Source organism: Silurus aristotelis (assembly GCF_946808225.1).
Source record: "Silurus aristotelis genome assembly, chromosome: 15".
NCBI classification, from domain to species: Eukaryota; Metazoa; Chordata; class Actinopteri; order Siluriformes; family Siluridae; genus Silurus; species Silurus aristotelis.
Window position 1 is genome coordinate 13,330,950 of NC_139588.1, and position 23,228 is coordinate 13,354,177.

The 23,228-nt window shown below is 36.4% G+C and overlaps 1 protein-coding gene across 2 annotated transcripts; it reads left to right on the plus strand.

Moving 5' to 3' along the window:
- LOC310737555 (bromo adjacent homology domain-containing 1 protein) lies at positions 1-20,688 on the plus strand. Of its 2 annotated transcripts, none has more exons than XM_083561906.1 (7): positions 1-142; positions 10,618-12,318; positions 12,822-13,177; positions 13,253-13,412; positions 15,850-15,929; positions 17,557-17,648; positions 17,767-20,688. In XM_083561906.1, exons 2-7 carry the CDS (start codon positions 10,638-10,640, stop codon positions 17,951-17,953), a joined length of 2,556 nt encoding a protein of 851 aa, XP_083418032.1. In that variant the 5' UTR covers positions 1-142; positions 10,618-10,637; the 3' UTR covers positions 17,954-20,688. The 2 variants fall into 2 exon arrangements, with proteins under 2 accessions (XP_083418032.1, XP_083418031.1); XM_083561905.1 differs by lacking the exon at positions 1-142 and adding an exon at positions 6,062-6,206.
- The last annotated feature ends 2,540 nt before the right edge of the window (positions 20,689-23,228 follow it).

Here is a 23,228-nt window from a genome sequence, read left to right on the forward strand (position 1 = left end):
GAAAAATAGTAGGCTGAAAAATGCGTCGGGTTTCCAGCGCCAGGAAAGACCTTTAAAGCGTATTATACAGTTTGCAGGATAAATACTCTCCAGGATCAGTGTGATCTGCTGCTCTTCTTCAGTCTTTAGCCACGGCTGGGAGGTAAGAGAACGAGAACTACTGCTGATCTTCTAAGCTGCCATGGGTTGGATCTACTGATCTTGACTTCTGCAGAACCTATGATCACTAGTCTCTAGCTCATCTTGAAAAATGTTTTAATGTGTACAAGTATTTGTGTTTCACCTCTGATCAGGGATGTTCTTGAGAGGGCTGTTGAGTATTTGGAGGCTTTAACGGGGGCAGAGCGGAAGACGCCTGAACACATTGCACACACCAACGCAAGTGTGTTAGACTGGGGTACAGCAATAGTCTATTAAAACGCATTTGTAGACACATATTCCCCCCCCCCCCCCCCCCCGCTTTTATTACACAAACTACTTACTTCGATCATTTCAATTATCTCATCTGTAAGAGTTTTTTTTTTTTTTAATGCATGCATTTAGTTTATTTATATTGGATTTCAGATGCTTGAAATATACCTAGTAATCTGTCGGATTATTTAAGGCTCGTGCTCTATATGTCATGTGTCAGCGTGTGTATGGGGAAAGTGGGAATGTGACAGCTGATCGGTGGAAAAGGGGCTTTGCAGCCCACTGCATATGAGTTCCAGACAAGAATTTTTGCGCTTGTGGTTTCGTTGTTTACAATGACTGTGTAAATGTTTCCATTCGTGCTTTAAAAACACACGTGCCACACGTTTCACGATAGCACGCGCGCATAACGCGTGTGTGTGCACACGGCACGCGCAGGGCGCAGGGGAGGGGGCGCGTGGTGTAAAAGAAAACACCCGTCTACCTCGACACACGTATCTGAAGCTTCGAAAGTATGGAGCAGAAATTGGGCAATGTTTGTATGCGGTCCTGAGTGCCTCTGCCCAAACCTGTAATGGTGCATGTGGAAATGTATTTACCATGCAATAGGTCTCTGGTGACGTCATTGCTGGTCAGACATCAGTGGGCGCCTGCGTGCTGACTCATAAAATCTATTTATGCTCTGAGAACACCATCTATTGTTTAAGCAAGTTGGAGCTGTGCAATGTTTTGTAATGTTTTGTAGAATAAACTTTTCGGACCACCATCCTCCAACCAATCATTCTACTGATTGATAATAAATGATGTATAATATTGTGTATTAGGGACTGTTATCTTAACAGATGGACTGGACTTTTCTTTCAATTGTAGTTTAATTAAAGGAAGCAAGTACTTTTAGTCCTAGGCCTTCGGTGGTGTTTTACATGAATCAATCCACCTCTCGATAACATGATTGCGATACCACGAGTATAGAAACTATCAACTTGACAGAAATGCTAATGGAGTGCTGCATAAGAGAAAGTTATCTCGTGCAGCGTGCATGCGTACCATTACTAAAGCGAGAAACCCAATGAAAATAATTCAACAAGTCTCCTTTCACTTCAGTCACAGCTGTGCCACATTAATCATCTCTAGCAGAAGTATTTAGAATAACCTCATAAAATGACAGTTTTTGACCACGGAAACCTCATGCAATACGTTTTTTGGGGGGTATTTAAAATTAAGGCAAACTGTGTGTTTTTGTGCAAATACTACAAGAAAGAAAAACACAAAGCTATTAATGCTATATAAACTTTTCTGAACTGCTTTGTCTGACCTATTCTCACTAAGCTTTTCTTGAAAAGTCAGTCTTAAAAATGGCATTGTACTTATATCTGTTTAATCAGTTTCTTCTCCTCCATCAGCTATTGTAGAAAGAAAAACAGCTATTGAGTCTACAGCTCTGAGCATTGTGCTCTCTGAACATATAATGATGGATGGGAAAATGCTGACATTATTGTTTGCCTGCTAGATGGCCCTGGTGTCATCAACAGAGAACAGAACAGAACAGAACAGAACAGAACAGAACAGAACAGAACAGAACAGAACAGAACAAAACAGCTCAAAGTCTGATTGTTTAAAAAAACATGTGCTTAAAGCTACGGCACTGTTGATCGCCTCCTTCTTTATTTTCTGAGAACATGGTCTATTGTTAAGTTGGAAGTGTATAATATTTTGTCATATTTGGTAAAACAAACGTTTTGGACCACCATCCTACAATGAGTCATTTAATCACATAGACAACTTTGCATCTGAAGCAGGAGGAAAATCAGCTGATGTCTGCTCTTACATGCTTGATTCTTTAGCATGTGGGCCCTGGGCCCTGGGCCCCTATACTCAGGAACTTTCACATTTACATTTACCCTTATGTTGATGGCATTTAGCAGATGACCTTATCCAGAGTGGTCCATTCACAGGACACCCCCCCCACTTAACAAGGAATCAATGCAGGGAGGACGGACAACACATCAACAGTTCAACTGCCCCCAAAACCACCCATCTATTCAACCCAAGTAAAATTATATGGACACCTGATCATTACACCTATATGTAATCATGCCCAAAATTGCTTGTCTTTCTTTTGACTAAATGGGCTAATCCTACTGCCACATGCCAAAATCTAGCAGTGTTCCCAGAACAGTGGCAGTTGTTATATAGAAGCAAAGGATGCAGTTTGTGTGGTTGTTTACTTATTGTTTATTATATGCACAAAAAGAGCACAATTAGCCATTACTACTCAATGTCAATGCTCATAGTTTTGGAATATTCATCAAACACATGAGTGTGATAGTCAAGTGTTCATATCCGCTTATATTTACACACCATGTTTTATACAGTATACATTGAACTTCCATTATGAATATTTAATTGGCCTCATACAGAATGCTTATCTAAGGTGACCTGTTTTTTTTTTTTTTTTTTTGTTACCTGCTTTTTTACCTTGCAAACTCATCTAACCAACTCCAAGTCAGGAGCCAGCTAGTAGTGTGAGTTTATGAATATCCATGGTATCTGGCTGCCGCCACATCCATGATGAATTCCTCCACCTTATATTCAGTGTTTCTGAGACAGGCTCTGCATCCACTGACTCTTTTTGCCAAAGTAATCTGCATTCCTTATATTTTGATAATATACATACAATCATCATTCAAAGCAAATCTTATGAATATTTGATTTATTAGCCACAGCCAAACACATCAGAGCCAGTTCTAGTGGGAATGGTAATGTGTTTGCCTCTCTTTGGCAGCATGAAGCTCTCACTGCACTGCTGTTTTCTTATATCTGATATATAATATAGTGCATCAGGAAGGAGACCTGTTATTGTAATAACATATGAACTGGAATGTCCTTTAAATTTTAGTTTATTGAAAGTAAAGAAGCACTTCAGAACACATTGCTGGTTTTCTAATAATTGTAAGAGATTTGTTACAAAAAATGCAATGCCTTATATAATGAGTTACTCATGACAGAATTATGTTTTATTGAACATTTATACATTAAATAGGCACTTTGTGTTAGGAAAAAAAATTACTATTTGTGTTGACTCAATGATGAGAGATGACAGTTCTTATCACTACTCTGGCAATGATTTCTCGCCTAGCATCACCCAAGTCGCTCTATGTTCGTCATTAGCGTGTATGTCTAATCTGAAATACTGCTGATCGCCCTGCTTCCTGTGTTCAAAATCTTCTGGCTGGTTGCATACAAAATTTAGACTGGAGGCCTAAATTAAAGGCTTTTACAATTCAAACATTAATTTTAATAGGAAAACCAGTAAGTGTTAATGCTCAATAAAAGTCTAGTACATAGGTATTAGATTTGATCATTAGTTTGTTTAGCCGTGGCAGGAGAATTTCTCAATTTCTATAATTGAGCTATAGTGCTGCATGTCAGGATAGTGAACAGAAAAAAAAAAAAAAGTATAAAAAAGTGTGTCTTATCTGAATAAGACTCCCAGTAACATTTTAAAATATCAGCACACAACATCCTGCTTTGATATTTTAAATATTCATTTATAAAAACAAATTATGATTCCCTGTGTTCTTTTTCACACCCCATATTTAAATCGAGCCAATCAAACCCCCTCGTATGTGAAACCCCTGGATTATGTTAAAATGTGCTGTTGTGTGTTCTGTGTATTACTGCAGAATCACTTAAAAATCCACCATCCGGCAGTTTTTGTGATTGCAACAGCTCCTGCCTGCACAGTTGGGAGAATTATTAAACTCCAATTTATGCTTTTTTAAGCAAAAATGCCAAAAGTGCTTGTTTCCGTGTCCTTTTTAGTTTACCGGCCATGGTTTTTTATTTTATATGAGAAAACAGCCATATTGAAAAACTGTCAAATGACAACTGTCAATGCTAGGGAAAATCTATATTGTAACTTGTACCTCTTGCAGGGTGTCAGTATGAACATATGGAGAAGACCGTGTTGTAAAGATAAATGTGCCTGAATGTGCCTGAATTCAACTTTTTTTTTTTTCAATAATTTGAAGGATATGTTTTGCGTGCTTTTCTAAATAGAATACATTGGTTTACCGTACATTTCACTCAGTTAGAGTTTTTATCCAAAGTAATTTTTGATAGAGCTGCATAAATCAAGATCACAGGTGCCGAGAGTGACAGCTTACTCACAGCCTGCTAAACTCCGGCCTAAGGCATTAACCGCTGAACCATAGCTGCCTTAATTATCTGTAGTTTAATGGCGTTATTGTAAATAAAAATAATAATAAAATAAATCAGTAATTGTACACCATGCTTACTACTTCATAGCATTAAGGTGAAGTTACACCCCTTCTTTTGTTGAGGGCTGAATGTGTGTATACTCCCTTAGACAAGTAGCATAACACGCATCATAAGTCAGATTCAGATCTTTCAAGAAAAGTTTCAGAAAGAGAATGTTGCCAAAAACATATTTTGCTGACTCAGATGTCCATGACCTGGACTGTACTCCATAGTGTGTTTCACAATATTTATATATTTTTCATTCAAATATTGGCAGGCCATAAATATATAGTAAGCCCATTTAAGCCAATTGAAATCATAACAAATGCATTGGCAAATTTTTCTGCTCTATAAACAATAGTCTGATTGACAATCGTTGTGTAGCTTGCCATGAGAAAAGCAAAAGCATAGCCTCTGATAAACACGGTGTGTCCTATGTTGCTGTTTAGGTGTGGTGGAGTGTTAGGTGTGGTTATGACTAGAAACGTAGCCAGGACTATCTGGGACAGGATTGTATTTAAATTACAATAGTGTGGTTCATAGTGTTTGACAATAATGTGATATTTAAGATTCAGAATATGTAAATGAGCAGACTGAAAAGGTCCAAGCCCAAAATGGCACAATATCAAGATATCTTCTGAATCTTGTTTACACCCGGAGACATTGTGTGTGTGTGTGTGTGTGTGTGTGTGTGTGTGTGTGTGTGTGTGTGTGTGTGTGTGTGTGTGTGTGTGTCATTTTCCATTAAAAATTGTTGTATAAAGGAAAACTATACAAGTGAATTTCCCTGTTTCTTTCATTTCCCCCAAACACTGCAGCCAAAGTAAATGGCAGCACTGGCAAACCTCCGCAGAGCATTTATATCATTTTTTTACTAATTTTCTAGAGATTTGTTAAAGCTTCATACTTGGCATCCATTTAGGGCCAATTTCTTTTGCCTATAGTGTATTTTAATATTGATTTTTATTCAATGGAGGTGTGTGACTGTATAACCTACTGGGACTTGAACAGGTTTGAGTGCTATTATGTGTTAAAAAGTGATAAACGGGAAGACTGTAAAAACTGGAAGTACATATTTTTAGTTGGTATGCTTGAGTTTAGAGTTTTAGAGCTTTAAAACTCAGAAATAAAGACATTATGAGGTAATTAAGCAATCAATCAAGAAATGTATTCATTTATTTCAATCTCCTGAGAATTCCTGGGATGTTTAAACATTCAGATCCGACCCTTTCCTGGACGATCTCCAAACTCATGATGTTATATGTTGTGCATTATTTACAAATAGTTCTAGCTTGGAAACAACAGCTGGCGCCGCTCCTGATTGGATGCTGAAAGTGTCAGGCTGCGCGCGCCTCCGCTGTCATTGGTGCGGCTGAAGTTGCGAGCAGCTCTCGCTCGTGCCGAAGCAGGAAGAGGACAGCGGGCAAGCCAGCATAGCGTCCCTCCGACACATCAGCCCTCTGCCTGGCCTTTTAAACACAAATCTTAACCTAATATACACATCAGCGTTCAGCGGGATCGTGTCTGTACCTGTGAGTATGACGTTCGTGGCAAAACTCGACTTGAAACCATTCGTATCTGTGTGTTGCTTTTTTTCTTTTCGTGAACTGCACGCGACCCTTCTCGGGACGAATTGGTTTTCTGTTTCGGTGTAACAGCGCGAGCAGGGCGGATTTGGCTGCGTGCTGGTGTTATTGTGCTCCCCCCCCTCGGTATAAGGCGTGTTTCTTTGGCCATGCTGGACCGCGGTGCACTGATCAGCTCGGTTTGCACCGAGGAACATCGCGGCTGCTATTTTATTTCTCCTCCTGATGGAGGCTGACGTCAAGAGAACCGTGTGTCAGCGCGCGACGCAGCGCAAACGCCGTCCTCCTCTTCCTCCTCCACCATTGGTTTCAACTTTAGTTTGCAAAAATGTATCATTAGAGCCGAGCTAATGGTGGCATTCAGGGAGAAAACAAACCAAAATGATCGCAAGACGTCGAGGCGCCGCGTGGGGCTCTGCTTCAGCGTGTGGGTTTATTATTTTTTTTTTATAATTTTTTTCCCCTTTTTTCTTTTGCTCCGAAGTTCGCGCGCGCGCTGCGCTGCGTGTCGGAAGCTCGCGCGCGCGATCGGCCTCATTAACGCCGAGCGCGAGCTCACACGGGTCAGGTGCAATAGCGCGGCTTTTGCTCCGCTAATGATGATGATGGATTGTAACACGGCGATTGCTGTGGCGGCTCGAAATCATTATATGAAAGCTTATTTAATGCATGCATGAGCCCAGTAGGCGGAAAAGCCAGACACTTGACAATTTACACTTCATTAAACTCCGTTTTTTTTTACTTCTGACGATTTTTTTTACAGCCCGCAATCTGGCAAGAGATTAGAGGAGTTTAAATGCAGTGTGAAGTCTGCAGGAACGGGACAGGACAGTTATTCAATATGCACAGGCCTTCATTATTATTATTATTATTATTATTATTATTATTATTATTATTATTATTATTATTATTATCGGAACAGCACAACTATCTAATTTCACCCGATGTATGCATTGGTAGTCAGTGATTTATATCGTCTGTATGTAGTGATACAGTGTGAAATATTAATTGTGAAACTGATATTCTGGTTTTGCTGACTTTGGAAATTTCTATGACAAAGTACATTTGGATTTTTGTTTATTTTATAGGACACTTTGTCATTTTGAAAGCCCTTCTGTTGGCAGGCAAAGTGCATTTGATTTTTTGGAAGAATTGTTCCCTTTTCAGCCTGGTTCCTCTCAAAGTTTCTTCCTCATACCATCTCAGGGAATGTTTTTCCTTGCCACTGTCGCCACCGGCTTGCTCGGGGATAACCCGATAAGGGATCAATTTCTAGACACTAACACACAAGTTCACACCATATAATCTATTTAACTCTGTGAAGCCGATTGGGGACAATGTCCATTGTTAAAAGCGCTATACAAATTAAACTGAATTGAATTTTTACTTTGTTTTTTTCTGCAAATGCTATTTTACAAAATATATTTGCAATCAGGAGAGAATACAATGAAAGAGTGAGACTTCACGATGAATGCTTTACACAGAACCAACATTTTAATGTACAAAGTTTAGTGCAATTCAGTCAGAGCAGCGCAAAGCCTTAACCACTGAGCACCACTGCCAGAGCCTTGCCATTTTCCCTCAACCAACAGTTACAATCTAATTGATAGTTGGTAATAATAGTTGTTTACTTCTGCTCACAGAAACACTAAAAGAACAAAGGTGAAGAGTGGGAGCGGAGCACATTTCAGGGCTGGACATTTAAAAAAATATATATTTTTTTTACTTTACTGTTAATGTATATTGAAAGCTTTACATTTAAAGGTAGGTACAATGCAGTTACAGTGCTGGAAATAAAAAGGCCACCCTTCATTAATTATGTTTGTGTTTATTATTAATATTATTTTAAGATAACAGTTAATTGATCTTCCCTAACGTCTTTAAACAAAGAAACAAAAAGAAAAAAGAAACCCCTGGTGACAAATAAATTCAACAAAAACTGTCATTTTTGGCAAAATGTAATCCAACATTAAAAAAACAGTTGGGGGGAAATATAAGTACATCATTTCTAGTTTCACAGTCAAAGTAATTAGCAACTGGGTGTTAAATATGAAATTCTCAGGATTAGTTATTGATCAAGAACATTTTCCATATTGGTGTTCTGGAGCACTCAGGTGTACGTCTACATCATTCCAAGATTTAAAAAAACTTAATCTCTGAGATGTAACTGTTGCTTAATAGTTAATTTATTTAATAATAGGTAAAGGGTAATAATAATAATCTGGTAAGGGTTATGAGGTGGTGTAAGGGTGATGATTTGGGCTTGTTTTGTACTTCTAGGTTCTTTGAAATGTGAAGTCATTAAAACAGTAATGAACGCAATTAAACGCTTTTAACAAATGACATTGTTCCAAAGCATCTTAACAGAATTAAATAGGCTACAAATATAACTTTTGAATGTATAAATCAGTCCATATAAGTTTATCTCTTCTGTTTAAAAGAATATATTTAATACTAATGTAAGGTCAGTTGTCCAGCTTCAAATTTATATCTCAATGACTGAAGAAGCAAAAAAAAGTAAAAAAAATTAAATAAATAAAATTAAAAGGTATCGGAATAACTTTTTGGAGTTTTCATTATTATAATACTTGAGGCATTACCCTAAACATTTTAACTACAACTTTAACATCTGTATATTGTATCACTATATTAACATTTTTATATTTGGTATCTACTACATATTAATTAATAGTTTGTTATTTAGTTGTGTAATTACATTCTCTTATTTAAAAGTTAAATGAATGTTTGTTAAATAAGGGTTTTACATTAATCTATTATTACGTGCCCTAAATATCTAAACAGTAAATTGTTAGTCAGTAGTTTGTTATATAAACAAGCTCAAATATTTGCATTGCCATCGACACATTCTAGTTAATTTATCCAAATAGACCCCATCAAGGTGTTTATTGACCTAAAACAGTCACAGATCAATTTAGAACTTGCTATGCCTCAGTCAGGCTCAACAACAAGGCTAAATCCAAGAGCCAGTGGTATCTGAAGAACAGCCCTCAAAAAATAAAATATATTGTGGAAGAACACAAGAAAAGTCTTGTTGGCTTTTTAATTATGGATAGAATATTTATCTCTAAAATGTATGTAAGTGAAAGAATGGATTCAGAAGGACTATCATTTTAAAAAGTAGGAGTGGGATTTCGCTTATGTGGGTGTTTTTACTTTTCCTCTTAATCATAATCTTATAATTAGCAGTCATAAGACATGTAAAGTCGGAGACCTGAACAAACAGATCATGTCTTTTTATTATTTCATTTCTGGTTCATATTAAACTGAATATTTAATATATGCAGTATGCAATAATGCATATTGCAGGATTTCTTTGCAGACTTTTCACTACCAGTAAATAAGTTATTTTGGGGAAGTAGATCAATGACAATCCAGAGCACAATTATCTAAAAAACCCTAAAAATGTGTTTAATATGCTTTGACATTCTGGCTGCTAAACTAATAATAATTCTTCTGTCTTTTTTTAATGCAATGCTGTCCTCTTTAATTGTAATTTTAATGTGTTATTTAAAACATATTGTAAAAATTTTATTATATGCAGAATGTTGAGGTTCATTTTTAAATGCATATATTATTTATTATTATCCATTCAGGTGCTTACTTGAGTAACTGCCTGCAGTCCAAGTGTCACAATTATCCTTTGAATGGAGAATTCCTATGAAATGCTATGATTACAGTGTGGCCTTGTGTTGTAAGAGCATGGTAAAGCCTGGATAGTTATAAACCATCCAAATATGCAGTGGGAAGAGCCAAATAACTAAATATAGTACTTAGCAGCTGTATTTAGCAATTGTGTTTTACAGGTTTTTGCAAATAATTTTATGAAATCCTGTTTTAGGATTTGAATAAGCAATCTTTATAAATTCTTGTTCTTTTATTACATTTTGTATATGATTTTGTTCTTAATTCTTAAACAGATTTACTGATATAGACAGATATACAGTATTTTCCAATAAACGTAACTTCGAGCGATCTGTTTCGCAAAATGTATAAACTATTTTTAAACAATAAGCAGTTTTAAACACAGTGACTCTACCCAGGAACAAGCATTTACTGAAAATGAGTGCAGAAATGTGCCACTAAAGGACCCCACAACATACAGATTTCAGCAATGTTAATCAACATGACCTTTCCTTGCCTACATGAGAGTAAATCTCGCCTGCTTTTGTGCCTTTTTGGTGGGTTCTGTGGGATCTCAGTCTGAGTACACCCTTTAGTGTGAACACATATCGGGTGTTGAGCATGGCCACAGTGAAAATACCCTGAATACTTTATGTGGCTTGTTACAGCTTGATTTATATATCTAAAATAACGTTTATATTTCTGACCCATTTAGATTCTCTTGGAAAGCATGTAATGAGCCAAGCTCAGAAAACGGTCTTCCTCAGCCAGAGCTGTGGCAAGGACTGTAACCATGTAGATGGTTGTCCCCATGGTAAAACCATGGGTAAAGCTTGGACTGATCATTTTCTGAAGGAGGCCAAGGCACTAAAACATACAACCTGTAGAGGCAAGCAAAAGAAACAACCCATGGAAGGATGGTTCTATGAAGGATGTAAGACAGGAGCCAAGTTAAAGAAGGGTGGGACTTTGAAGGTTGTGGCCATAAAAGGGAAAGCAAAATTATCCAAGAAATTGAGGGAAGAATATAAGCGGAAGCTTTACCCACTACGACAGAGAAGTAAGAAATCAAAACCCGAGGACATAAGTTGCCATGTCCTGCTTACCCGCCTGGAGGAGAAGGCCTTTGAACAGGACGGTGAATTACACGAGGAAAAGCCAAATGCAATTTCAAAAAGAAGTCAGCAGAAAAAGAGAAGCAAAACCAACCAAAAGCTCATAAACACCAATAAATTATCACATATACCACCTAAAATTAAATATGAAGCAAATACTAACACAATTGTAGCTCAGGAGCCACGTAAACGCAGACTGGCCTCTCTTAATGCCGAAGCTGTCAACAGCGTGCTGCTGGAGAAAGCAGATGTACCCCTAAGCAAACTCCTTAAGAAACATCACCAGGAGACGACACCTGTATTAAATGAAACAGATAATGCAAAAATGTGCTCCCTGTCTAAAACTGCTGCTCAAGCCCACATGACTGAAATGTGCCAAAACCACAAGAAGGCCAAGAAAAGCAGGTCAGAAGAAAAAGACGACAACGATTTGAGTCTGTACACTCCTACTCCTAGACGCCTTGCCGGTCTCAATGCTGCTGCTTTGCTGAAGCTTACAAGCTCCTCTACAGGATGTAAGCAGCGAGTAAAGGCAGACAGTAAAGGTATATGTGCTGCAGGGAAGCCGAACACGTGCTCTAAATCCCGGGTGCAACAGCCTAAAAAGCAAAGACTCAAGCAGACTTTACCTCAGGGGGGTGGTGCAGCAAGTAAGATCCAGGGAAGTGAGTCTAAACTGAAGTGGAATGGACCTGCTGACTATCACTGCTTAGCCAAACCAGGGTATCATTCTCATGGCATGATGGGATATCCCATTAAAGTGGTAAAAGAAGAGCAGGTGGAAACTGAGCTTGGTCCTTGCTACTGCTGTTCTGCAGAAGGTTCAATGGAATACTGTCACAGTTTGGCACTGTATCTGAGCCAGAAGTCCTGTAGTGAGACAGACGAGCACCCTGTGGCCTCAGTGAAGCACGAATGTCTGGTTGCCCCGTCTGCACTGGCCCACCCAGCCCTCACCCTCAGTGCCCATCCTTGCCTGTGTGCAGACCCCTGCTACTCTAGTTACTATGTTCACTTTGCAAACCACAGGCCTCGTTCAGTTTGTCTAAGTACGCAGCCACTACCTTGTGCACACAGCTCCATGTGTCCCAACAGGGTCCCTGCATCAACGCTGCTGTCCTCCTCTGTCTCCCACACCTCAGGAATCTCACACCCTGCCTTTTGCAGTTCAGTGCACTCTTCATGCTGCAATGAGGGCTGCAGAGTTGGCAATTACACTTTCAGCACTATGCAGCCTGTCACCAGCAGGGCGTGCTCGTATGGCGCAGGCTTTTCCAACTGTAGCCATCAAATCAAAACAGGTAATATTTAAGGAAAACTTTATTGTTGTGGCGGAATCATTTTGGGGTTCTTTGGCATTATCTTTTGAGTCATCCCTTTTAGTTTTTAGTTGTAAGGATTTGTGGGGTATATATTTTTTTTAATTTCCTGAAAGTTCTTACTCAGTTATGACGTTATTTTCTATGAGGAAAAAAAACATTTCGTGTAGCACCTTAAAAGTGTTTTTTTGGTTCGGCCTCATAAAAAACACTTATTGTGTGTACTTTTCAAAACACTGAAGTTAAACATTTGATAGAATATATTTAGGTTATAAATGCCAGTGTTGTAAAGGGCAATTTACTGCTGAAAAATGTATAAGGGGAGATCACAGAACAGCATGACTTGTTTAGCATTACAACTGAATGTGTTTAATAAATGGATGCCAGAATTTCCTTATTTATGTACTCTTTGTAATGTTTTTAGGTTATTGTTGGTAAATTACTAATCATACCAATAATGTAACTACTGCATTTTGGTTGTGCAGAAGGCTACACTTCACCTCAAGGGGATCAAAGTTCCTCTCTGCTTGTTCCACCAGCCCTGCCCCTTTCTGGCTGCCCATTGCCTAGGCTAAGCCCATCCTCCACAGTTCTGCCACATCTTCTATCCACTTTTGCAGACAAAAGACAGACAGGGGTCAGACTTCGGGGGCCAAGAGAATGCCCTCAAAAGACCAAACCATCAAATGGCTCTATTGGTGCAAGACCAACAAAACTGTCTCAGAAACAGCCAGTGCCCAGCCTAGCAAGTGCCAAACAGCAGAAAAAAGTACATCGCCATCGCACCACAAATGGTTGGCGCCCTTTTGGAGAACCCACAGAGAAAGAGGTCTTTATTGCGGTGAGTTTTGTTTCTCTGGTTTTTTAGTGGTTTGTCCAACAAGAGCTTTGCCATTGAAAGTGCATTGTTTTGCAGGGGGAGGACATGACGGCACTTCGAAAGTGTTATGAAGGTGTAGAGCGAGATGGAGAGGTGATTCGGGTCAGAGACACAGTGCTTTTGCGCTCCGGACCACGAAAGAAATCCTTACCTTATGTTGCCAAGATATCAGCTTTGTGGGATGACCCTAAAACAGGTGAGAAAACGTTTGAAAACTATGATTAAGTGCTTTCATTCTTTTAAATACAAATATTTGCAGGCAGTTTGCAAAGAAAGTTCAATTATGCCTCTAGACATATGATATAAGATAGAAACGATGCTTCCTGATAAATATGTTCCTGTTTAGCAGTTTTTGTTTTGTTACAAAACATTAACTGTAGCAGAAGACTCCATTCTTCAGCTCTGCTTGATATTTATGATTCATGTTCTTAGTAGTCGAATAGTGAATGTTGCTTATTCAGGCTCCTTAATGCATGTGGATTCCTTCATATGTGTGTTTATGAATTTACACATGTGGCTGTGTTTTTAGGCTTGTAACTCATTTTTAATGCCATTAAGTTTTACTTAATATTATTTAATACTTAGTAGTTTTTATTACGAGTGGCTCGTTTATACATTAAATGTTTAATCGAGGGCTGTCAAAATTAACGTGTTAATAATGATGAGGACAACGAAGATCGTAATGAAGATTTAGCCTTTAAATGTACATTAGGATCAGGAAATGAGTAAAGGTGAACATGTCTGGGTGATACTACTATCGAGATGGAGGTCAGCAGGTGGTAATCACCGGTATTTACATTTTTGCTGGTGCCAACCAGCAGGTCGGGCAAGGGTACTGTTTCAATGATAATCATGGTCTCGGACACCTTTTGGTAATGAGATGGTCCTTGATGGCTTGCTGACTCTCCTAGACTGATTAAATTAAGACTATGATTAACATTAATTCAACGGAAATTCTGATTAAACCACATAATTACTACTAATATTTAACATTTTTGTGGATGAGCTTATTCTAAAACATCTCGGGGTGGAATGTTTAAAAAATTCTTCCAATGCAAATTCATTTGATCGCCACAAATTTTATTAATGCGCGATTAATGCAGCGTGCATTTCTGTTTGACTATTTGTATTAAAACTATAAATAAATACATATAAAAGAGCCAAATTTAAAACCTTTAACGCAACACCGTTTATTCATGATGTCCTTTATATATATATTTAGATATATATTTAAAAAAAATACACTAAGGCTGTAGCTATCGATTATTCTAGTAATTGTGTAATCTACCGATTATTCCATCAATTAAACGAGTCATCGGATAAGAAGTACTTTTTCTTTAAATATACAAGAGAAAATAAGGCATGTCTCTTAAAATGAAAAAGTCATTTGTTTCCTATATAGAAAAATTTACATTTTATTGCTAAAATTGCCTAGAAGAATATCTGTGAAAACTAAAGCTATTAAGTGCATTTAATTGGCATATTACATCAAAATGCAAATACAAATATATAATTAAACATAAAGTAAAAATACATTTCAGATTACTATATAAAAAAAGTAAACGCAAATCTTTTCATTTTTTCATTTTTTATTTTTTTTTATCCCAAACTTTGGAATTCTCTATCGTTTTCTTTGGCCGGAATCATATGGAAGCCCGTTTCCACCACAAAAAAAAAAAAAGATTTGTCTAATTCCGACTTTATTTCTCGCAATTCCGACTATATTTCTCATAAATTAGACTTTTTTTTTGCCAGTTGGGCAGCGTCTCTCCCTCTGTAGTGCCAGAAAGCTTTACACATTCAAAATGAAATCGGCTAAAATCAATAGAATCGCATGGTATTGAACTAAGCCCCCGAACCCTGGAGAGAACTCTGTCTAACAATCAGCTCTGGAAGAGAAGGAACAAGACAGATAAAGCAGGGGAGCCTCGTTGATATACCAACAGCTTCAAACTTTAGGCCCACAACATGGTTACAGGTGGATGCACCAGTAATGACTTTATTTAATACATTTATTTAATGAGAAATAAAGTCATAATTGCGAGAAATAAAGTCGGAATCTTCTCTTCGCCCTTTATTTTTTTCTTCCTGTTACTCCATTTTTTTTGTCTTCTCTAATACCCTTCCATAGCGCTTCAGAGTTTATCGGGTGGTGCGTCAATAATAATTGTCCGCAGGAACCACAATGTGTGTGGAGAACGCCATTATCCACACATCCGGCAATTAAAATCGTCCGTGTGGAAATAGAGCATAAGTTCCGTTTGGTGACCTGATTAATTATGTTTCACTAATAATAAACATACAAGTGATACATAGAAAGCATCTATATTTGTCTATGACAATGTTGATTAAAGTATTAAAAATTTAAAAGTATTAATTTAAGGGGCATTTAGAACAGATATAAATGTGCGATTGAGCACGAGTTAACTCATGACAATCGTGCAATTAATCGCGCTTAGATACTTTAATCGATTGACAGCCCTAGTTTATTCAAGTATGTGGTAAAACTGTATATGAAATACCAGCAGCAAATTTGTTTGAGGATTTTTTTTCTTTTGCTTAGTTTGTGTCTCCTTTATATTTTTTTTAATGTGTAAATTTGACAACTGTGTCACTCCAAACATATCATTCAGGAGAGCTGATGATGAGCCTGTTTTGGTACTATCGACCAGAACACACACAGGGTGGCAGAGATCCCAGCATGCACTGTGAGGTGAGACATTCACTTATCCCAGACAGCTCTGAGGGGCAGCTTACTAATGTTTCCTTTTTACTGCGTAGTAAAAACACCCTTAGCCAAAATTCTTTTGCATTCAGATTTGTATTGCAGTTAAACTAATTACTAACTATTTACACTTAAAGTAGTTGTTTTCAAGGAACTATATAGAAGTTTGCACCCCCTCACCACCACCTTTACTCCCACCACCAACACCACCACCTAAAATCAAAGCAAATTTGGTACTCATTATCCCTACATTCAAATTAGTTAAAATGAAATTATCCCACAAAAATATAAATGATTTGGAAATGACTAAATGCAGTAGTTTATACTTTGTCATGAGTCCCTCAGGTGGTATCTGGTCTATTAGCAATTATCTGGTTTGAACAGTTAGAATACACATTTTCAGAAAGAATGTGGGTAAACATCAAAGCAAATCATGGACTTTTTATATCAGAAAGGGAGAAATCTAAAATGCAATTGATTTAGAATCAAACACAAACGTTGTAACACTTTTTTCGACAAAAGTTTCTTACTTGTATGAAGAAATGTCAATGAAACTTAACACAATAAATGTCTTGTTTGTATCCAAACATATTGTATTGTTTAAGGGATTGCAAACTATTACAACCCTAATAAAAAAAAGACACTGTGTAAAATATAAATAAAAAACAGAATGCAATGATTTTTGACTTATAAATAGAATATGGACTTATGCATAAGTCCATATTTGATTTACAATAAAACAAAATCATCAAATGTTTAAACTGAGAATATATACCATTTTAGGGAAAAATAGGGTAATCTTTAATTTGATGGCTGCAACATGTCTAAAAAAAGTTGGGACAGGGCCATGTTTACCTTTCACAGAGTGGTAAAGCTCTGCACATCTTTACTTTTAAAAGACTCTGCCTCTTTATGATACACTATTTATGCTCCATCATTTTACTGACCTGTTGTCAATTACCCTAATTAACCATGCTTTCAGCATTTGTCTTCTTGTGACTTTTTCTTTGGGGACATTTTTGCAAGGGTTATTAAACTTTGCACAGAAAAAATCCGAATAATGTCTGAACACAAGTTTGGAACAATGTGTGATCAACATGCTAGCGGAACGAGTGTTAAACACAGACTGATGTAGCCCGTAAAGTCGCGCCGCACAAGCGAGTGACGTAAAGAGGGGACTTATGCGAAATGTCGCTCGTTAAGGGAGCCATTTTTTTTACAAATTATTTTGCTCGTTATGCGAATTATTCGTTAAGCGAGGTTCCACTGTACCTTTTTTCCAGACTTTTGTTGCAACGTCCCACCTTCTTGTTTTTTGAGCTGTGTTGCAGACATAAAAACAACTACATTTTATATGTTTTATATGTTTTAAATCTTCTTTTGTGAATAAAATACGGGTTTTTGAGATTTACAAATCATTGCATACTGTTTTTAATTTGCATTTTACACAGTGTCCCAACTTTATTTATTGGAATTGTGTTGTATAATCGAAAATTAAGCAATGGTTTTGCAGTAAAGCACACAATTTTAGGCAGAAAGACTTTGGAAGAGTTCCATATTTTGGTCACAGTGGAACTTTTGACACTGGTGTGACTGTTTTTTTGGATTGTTCCAGAATGAAATATTCGCCTCTCGGCATCAAGACGAAAACAGCGTGGCCTGTATTGAGGACAGATGCTATGTTTTACCTTTAGCACAGTACTGTAGGTAAGATATTTTACTATTTTCTAAAGCCTTAATCCAAGGCATTATTAGAGGATCTCCACTTGAAGCCTGAAAGAATATTAGACTGTTAGTGATAATGTTTTCTGTCATTATGTTCTAGATTTTGTGCCTTGGTAAAGCGCCGCTCAGAGGGGGTGCCTGACAGCGTCCCCATGGTGCCCCGGCCCTCCGACAGTGCTGTCCCCACTCACCGACTTGTGCCCGATGACGTTGATCCCGAACTGGTTTACTTATGCCGCCACGTCTACGACTTCCGTTATGGCCGCATACTAAAGAACCTGCAGTAAAGGTGCAAGCCTGCGTGCAGTGCGTACACACACACACACGCACACCTGCACCTCACTAATGATGAAAAGCCTTCATACTAATAAGATCCCTGTGCAACCTACTGGCCTTTTTGTTCAGAAAATCTTGATTTATGGTCAAAAACATAAATGATCTGTTTTTTTCTTATTATTCGCTCAGGAGGGTAGACCTCAGGGAGATCTGGGGCTCTTTGGATTTATTTTTAACTCGTCTTCACATTCCCAGAGTGGCATCATGTAAAACGAGTGCTATAGAAGAGTTTTGAAATGACAGCTTTATTTAGTTTTTTGTTTTGTTTCAATTACATAAGAATTGCCTTTAGAAAAAACTGTTTAGAAACAGTTTTTTATTTATCTTTCCATTAAGAATTGGAAGGGGTTTATGTTTCTCTTCGGTGATTTGTCTTCTACACTGGAGTTTTTTTTTTAAATCGTATGCAAGTTTTTAAGATGATATAGCACTCATTTTAATGAGAGTCTGGCTATTTGGGTGAAAAGACACATTTTCTTTCTAGTGTTAAAGCAAATGCTTGTTTTCTTTTTTTTTTTTTTTTTCCCTTAAGTGTAGCAAAAAAAATGAGCATGTGTCTCTTCAGTCTACTGATGAAATGTCTGAAAGAGCAGATGTGTGTCTTTTTCGTTTTCTTATTTTGCTGTGTTGCATGCAGGTGACTCTGTAATGTTTGTCTTTTTTGTTCTTTTCTCGGCTTGCTTTGTAACACGTAGGTCACTCAGTTGGCAGCTAGTTTTGACCGAAACCTTGAAGAATTTAACTCCTGAACTAAAACCAAAGGTCAATTTAGCTAATCTCTGTTTTCATTAACTAAGCCCCCAGAATCTGTGCCCTATAATTTCACAGGTAGGAGAAGCTGACACACATTTTTTAACTAAAGATGTTTAATCATGTATTGCGTGCAAGATAATTAATACTTATAATTAATTTATTTGACAAGTATAATTATTTGCCCATAATTTATTTGATCAATTATTTCCCTTGCTTCTAGTCACCCTGTTTAAATTGCACTAAACCATTTTCTTTTTTCCTCTGCTGTTATTTTCATTTCGGTCTACCTTTTTTATTCTGTCAACTCTCTACGTGGTAGCGATTTGGTCAGCAAAAGAAGTGCACAGAAAGGAAGTCTTTACAGAACATTCTTATTCATAGAAGAATAAAAGAATAAACAGTTAGATAATTGTAACAAAAGGAAAGGCACAGTATTTTTGCAGTTCTCTTTGACTCTGTCGGCTTGTTAACAAAAAATGTGACAACCTTCATTGAATCATGTTTGAAATTGACAATGTAGGTTTCTCTTGTAATTTGTTTTGGTTTGCATTCACACTACACATAACTAAACAAAGCAAATAGCAAAATAAATCAAAAACCATCCGCTGAACGGTAGGCTTGTGTGATATCGAATTATCCCCGATAGCGTTTTTATATTTAACAATAGATTAAATAGAGACAAAATGAGTTTGGATTGAAGTAGAATAGGGGATTCGCAATAATACAATCTTTGTTGTATTGTCATAAAATTGCTGTACAATCAGAAACATTACAGCACTCACAAAAACTCAGGTAGACGGTGGATCTTTAAGCGATTCTGCATTAAATCATAGTATAGAGTTTAAAAAAAATACCATAACAGCACTTTTTTACTCTTTTTGCCAAAATATAAAAAAAACCCATTTGGTTTCTTTTTCCAGTCAAAACCTTTCTAATGGCATCTTTAGTAAATATAGAATATTATATAGTCAAATATACAGTGCACTTGTGTGCTGTTGATGATAGAAATTCAGTGCAGATTCACACAATCTTTCAGTTTTTTGGAGAGAAATCTCATAGTGTCAACATTTGTGCTCCTGGGAACCTCTGTTTTCTGAGAGAGGTTTTCTGTTTTCACATCAAACTTCTGCCACTTTGGAGTCATTTCCATATTATATCAGAATACGAGTGTGGCAGTATATTCCAGTTTTACTTGCACAGACAAAAACTAAAGTAAAATACACAAACTAAATCTGTAATACTTTATACCGTCTTGCATTGTAATACCCACGATGCAGTGAATTTAAACATTAACCTTTTACTATCTAACACTAGCGTACAGCTATGCATATAGCATGTCTTTAGAGAGCACCTATGCAAATTGTGTTACACCTTGTAATGTAATAACATATAATATAGAATAATACAATATATTATAATATGCTTGGATATTGTGGGCATGTAACATTGAGGTGGGATGATAATATCATTATATTGCACAAGCCTACTGAAAAGTGTGTAAGGCTAAAAATGCTTTCATTCATTGAGCAGAAAAATGGCAACAAAAAAAAGTGAAACAAATCCTCACCAGGTATGTGTATTTATAACAGGAATCATATGAACATGGAGAAAGCAGGGTCAGTGATTATTAGATTGTTCATTAATTATATAAATAAATCATTTTAATCTTTTTTTTTTTTTTTAACATTAATACATTATTTACATTTTTCCTTTTCATCAGTGCAAACATCCATAATACATGGCATTTCTGTCATTTCTACAGCTCTGTCTTTTTGGCTTTTGACTGTCTGCATAGATTTCGTCATCTAAACCTGATTTCTAATGACTATGTGAATCTGATTAATTGTGTTGGTCGAATCAGACTTATGTGCTTATAGATAAATCTCTTATTATATATAGTACCAGTAGTGACCTCTAAGCTTTTGAACAAAAATTTGTAATAATTAGCACTCTTTTTTTAGATCGCTAGTTTATCTGAAAAGTTGTTTTCAGTGTTTGAGACGCTTAAAATTAGGACCGCTTTTCATTTGCATTATTAATGCTTTAAACATAAACCATATCCATGCTCATAGATGATGACATGTTGAACTGTTGTACAGTGGGACCAGAATTTCTTCTGTAAGGTAGCTTAGATGGCTTTCCAGCATTATTATATATATTATATATAAGTGTATGTTCAATGTGTATAAAATACCCAGAAGCTGTTTTGTTCCACTGTATCACTGGCACAGATTTTGCTGCGAATATACCTTGCTCAGCAGGTCTTCTTCAAAATAACAATAGATATAGTAGTAAGAACAATAATGTTGTGGTTAAAATGGAATTAATTTTTTGATCCCATGTTCGTAAAAAAAAAAAAAAAAAAAAAAAAAAAATTCTGTTTTTAAATTTCTTCTGCAAACATGAGATATTTTATTATGGCTATTTCTTAAGGTAGAATATGCAATATATTTTTGGGACTATTTTCGGAGTGTCTATTTAAATCAAGTTACTTATATTGTTTTAAAATGATTTGTAATTTCTTTTGACGTGAATTATAAAATTGAAACTAATAATAATAATAATAATAACCAAATAGGCATAAGCTAGAACATTGACAGTGTTTCATTTTGTGTTGGATTGAATTCAAAGGTATGGGACTACTTGAGAGCCATTCATGTAGAAGAAATGAAATGTACAAATCTTGATTATAGAAGAATCACCCAGTCTTGTTTCGATTTAAAAAAGGTTTTAAAAAATTGTTGCACAATACATTTTTATTACTTATGAGTAACTATTTAAAGATGTTATTTAACATAGAAATGATATAGATATCTATATTTCAAGTGAACAAGTCATTTTAGTTTAAAAGTGTTTTGAAGTGCTGTTGCAATAGTTGTCAGTGAATGCCATTCCTTTTTTTTTTTGTTGGTTTTTGCCTTTTTATAAATTATAAAGTCTTTGGAAAACGAGTAAAAACTGAAACTGTTGTATTTAACGTTGTACTGGGCATCAAGGGTTGAAGACCAAAGCACATTCTTAAACTGGTGGCCCTTTGTGTATATTGCATCTATGTGGGGTTTCCCTGTACAACACTGCAGAAAATCTTTGTCACCAAACCAATCAGACAGGTACTTGAATGATCAGTTTTTGTAGTCGCTTATAATATTCATTTTACATGTGGCCTTTGTCCATTTACTACAAGTTGTCTTGGTTTGATTCACAGGAAACAGGCCAAATACAACCTAATTACACTCGTAAAGTGAACTACAATTTGTTACAAACATGGCAGGTCAATAAACTTGAGAATGCTGTACTCTGAATACATTGTGAGCAAGAACAGCAAGTGACAACACTGTCATGCCACTGTTTATTTGGTCATTGTGAGATGTTTTTGTGTTTTGTTTTTTTTCCTTGCCTTTAATTTTCATCAGAATGCCTGTGCTGCTTGAGGTCTCCTGAAAATCAGATAACGAGCCTGTGGCAGGAAGGCCTTACGAGCACAAGCGTACAGCATGTTTTTCATCACAGTAGTTCACAAATTTGGATTAAACTTTTTATATATATATATATATATATATATATATATATATATATATATATATATATATATATATATATATATATATATATACCTTATATATAAGTTTATATAAGGAGATTGGAAATAGGTTTTTGTTTCTAAATTGACAATTTTATGTAAGTCACTCTGACTGCTTTGTTGCAGTAAAAATTGCTGATATGCTTTTCTACTGTTCAGAATTATTTTTAAACACAGTGACCAAAAAAACATTCTTTTTAATTCCTTACCCTGTCCAATACTAAACTAAATGTTTGTTTCTGTGTTGCTAGCTCAATGCTTACTGCTAACATATATTTTGATAGAATAGAACTGTGGTTAAACAGAGGTTATTTTTAAATGGAGCTGGAGGATGTGTTTTTATCAGTGTCGCTAGGTCATGCACTTTTTTTAATGACAACAAGAATCCCTGCTGATTATTGTCAAATAAAAGAGTATTTATAAAGATCTTTTGTTAAAACCTGTTTGAAGTGTTTTATTGCTTTTTTTTCACCATGACAGTGATACGTGGTTAAACTTTAAATGTCTTGGTATGGACAAAAGTTTGTGGGCACCTGACTATAAGATTTGTATGTGCTTTTTGAACATCTCCTTTCTCATTTGCTGTTAATAATAACCTCCACTCTTCTGGGAAGATTTTGCACTAAATTTTGGAGATAAAGATATGGTTTCCTGTGTAAAGTATATCTTTATGGAGCGGGTTTTGTTCATAGGGGCATTGGAAAATGTAATTCTACCGTATCCCAAGACATCCTGTACAGTTGCGTGCCTTCAACTTTTTGCCAACAGTCCGGGTAAGAAACATATGGCTGGAAAAGTTGAGTGTCAGAATACTTTGTGCCTATAGTGCAGATTGTGTATATCTTAAAATGTTATCTTATTAACCATTAATATTACTTGTTAAGCCTTGGTAG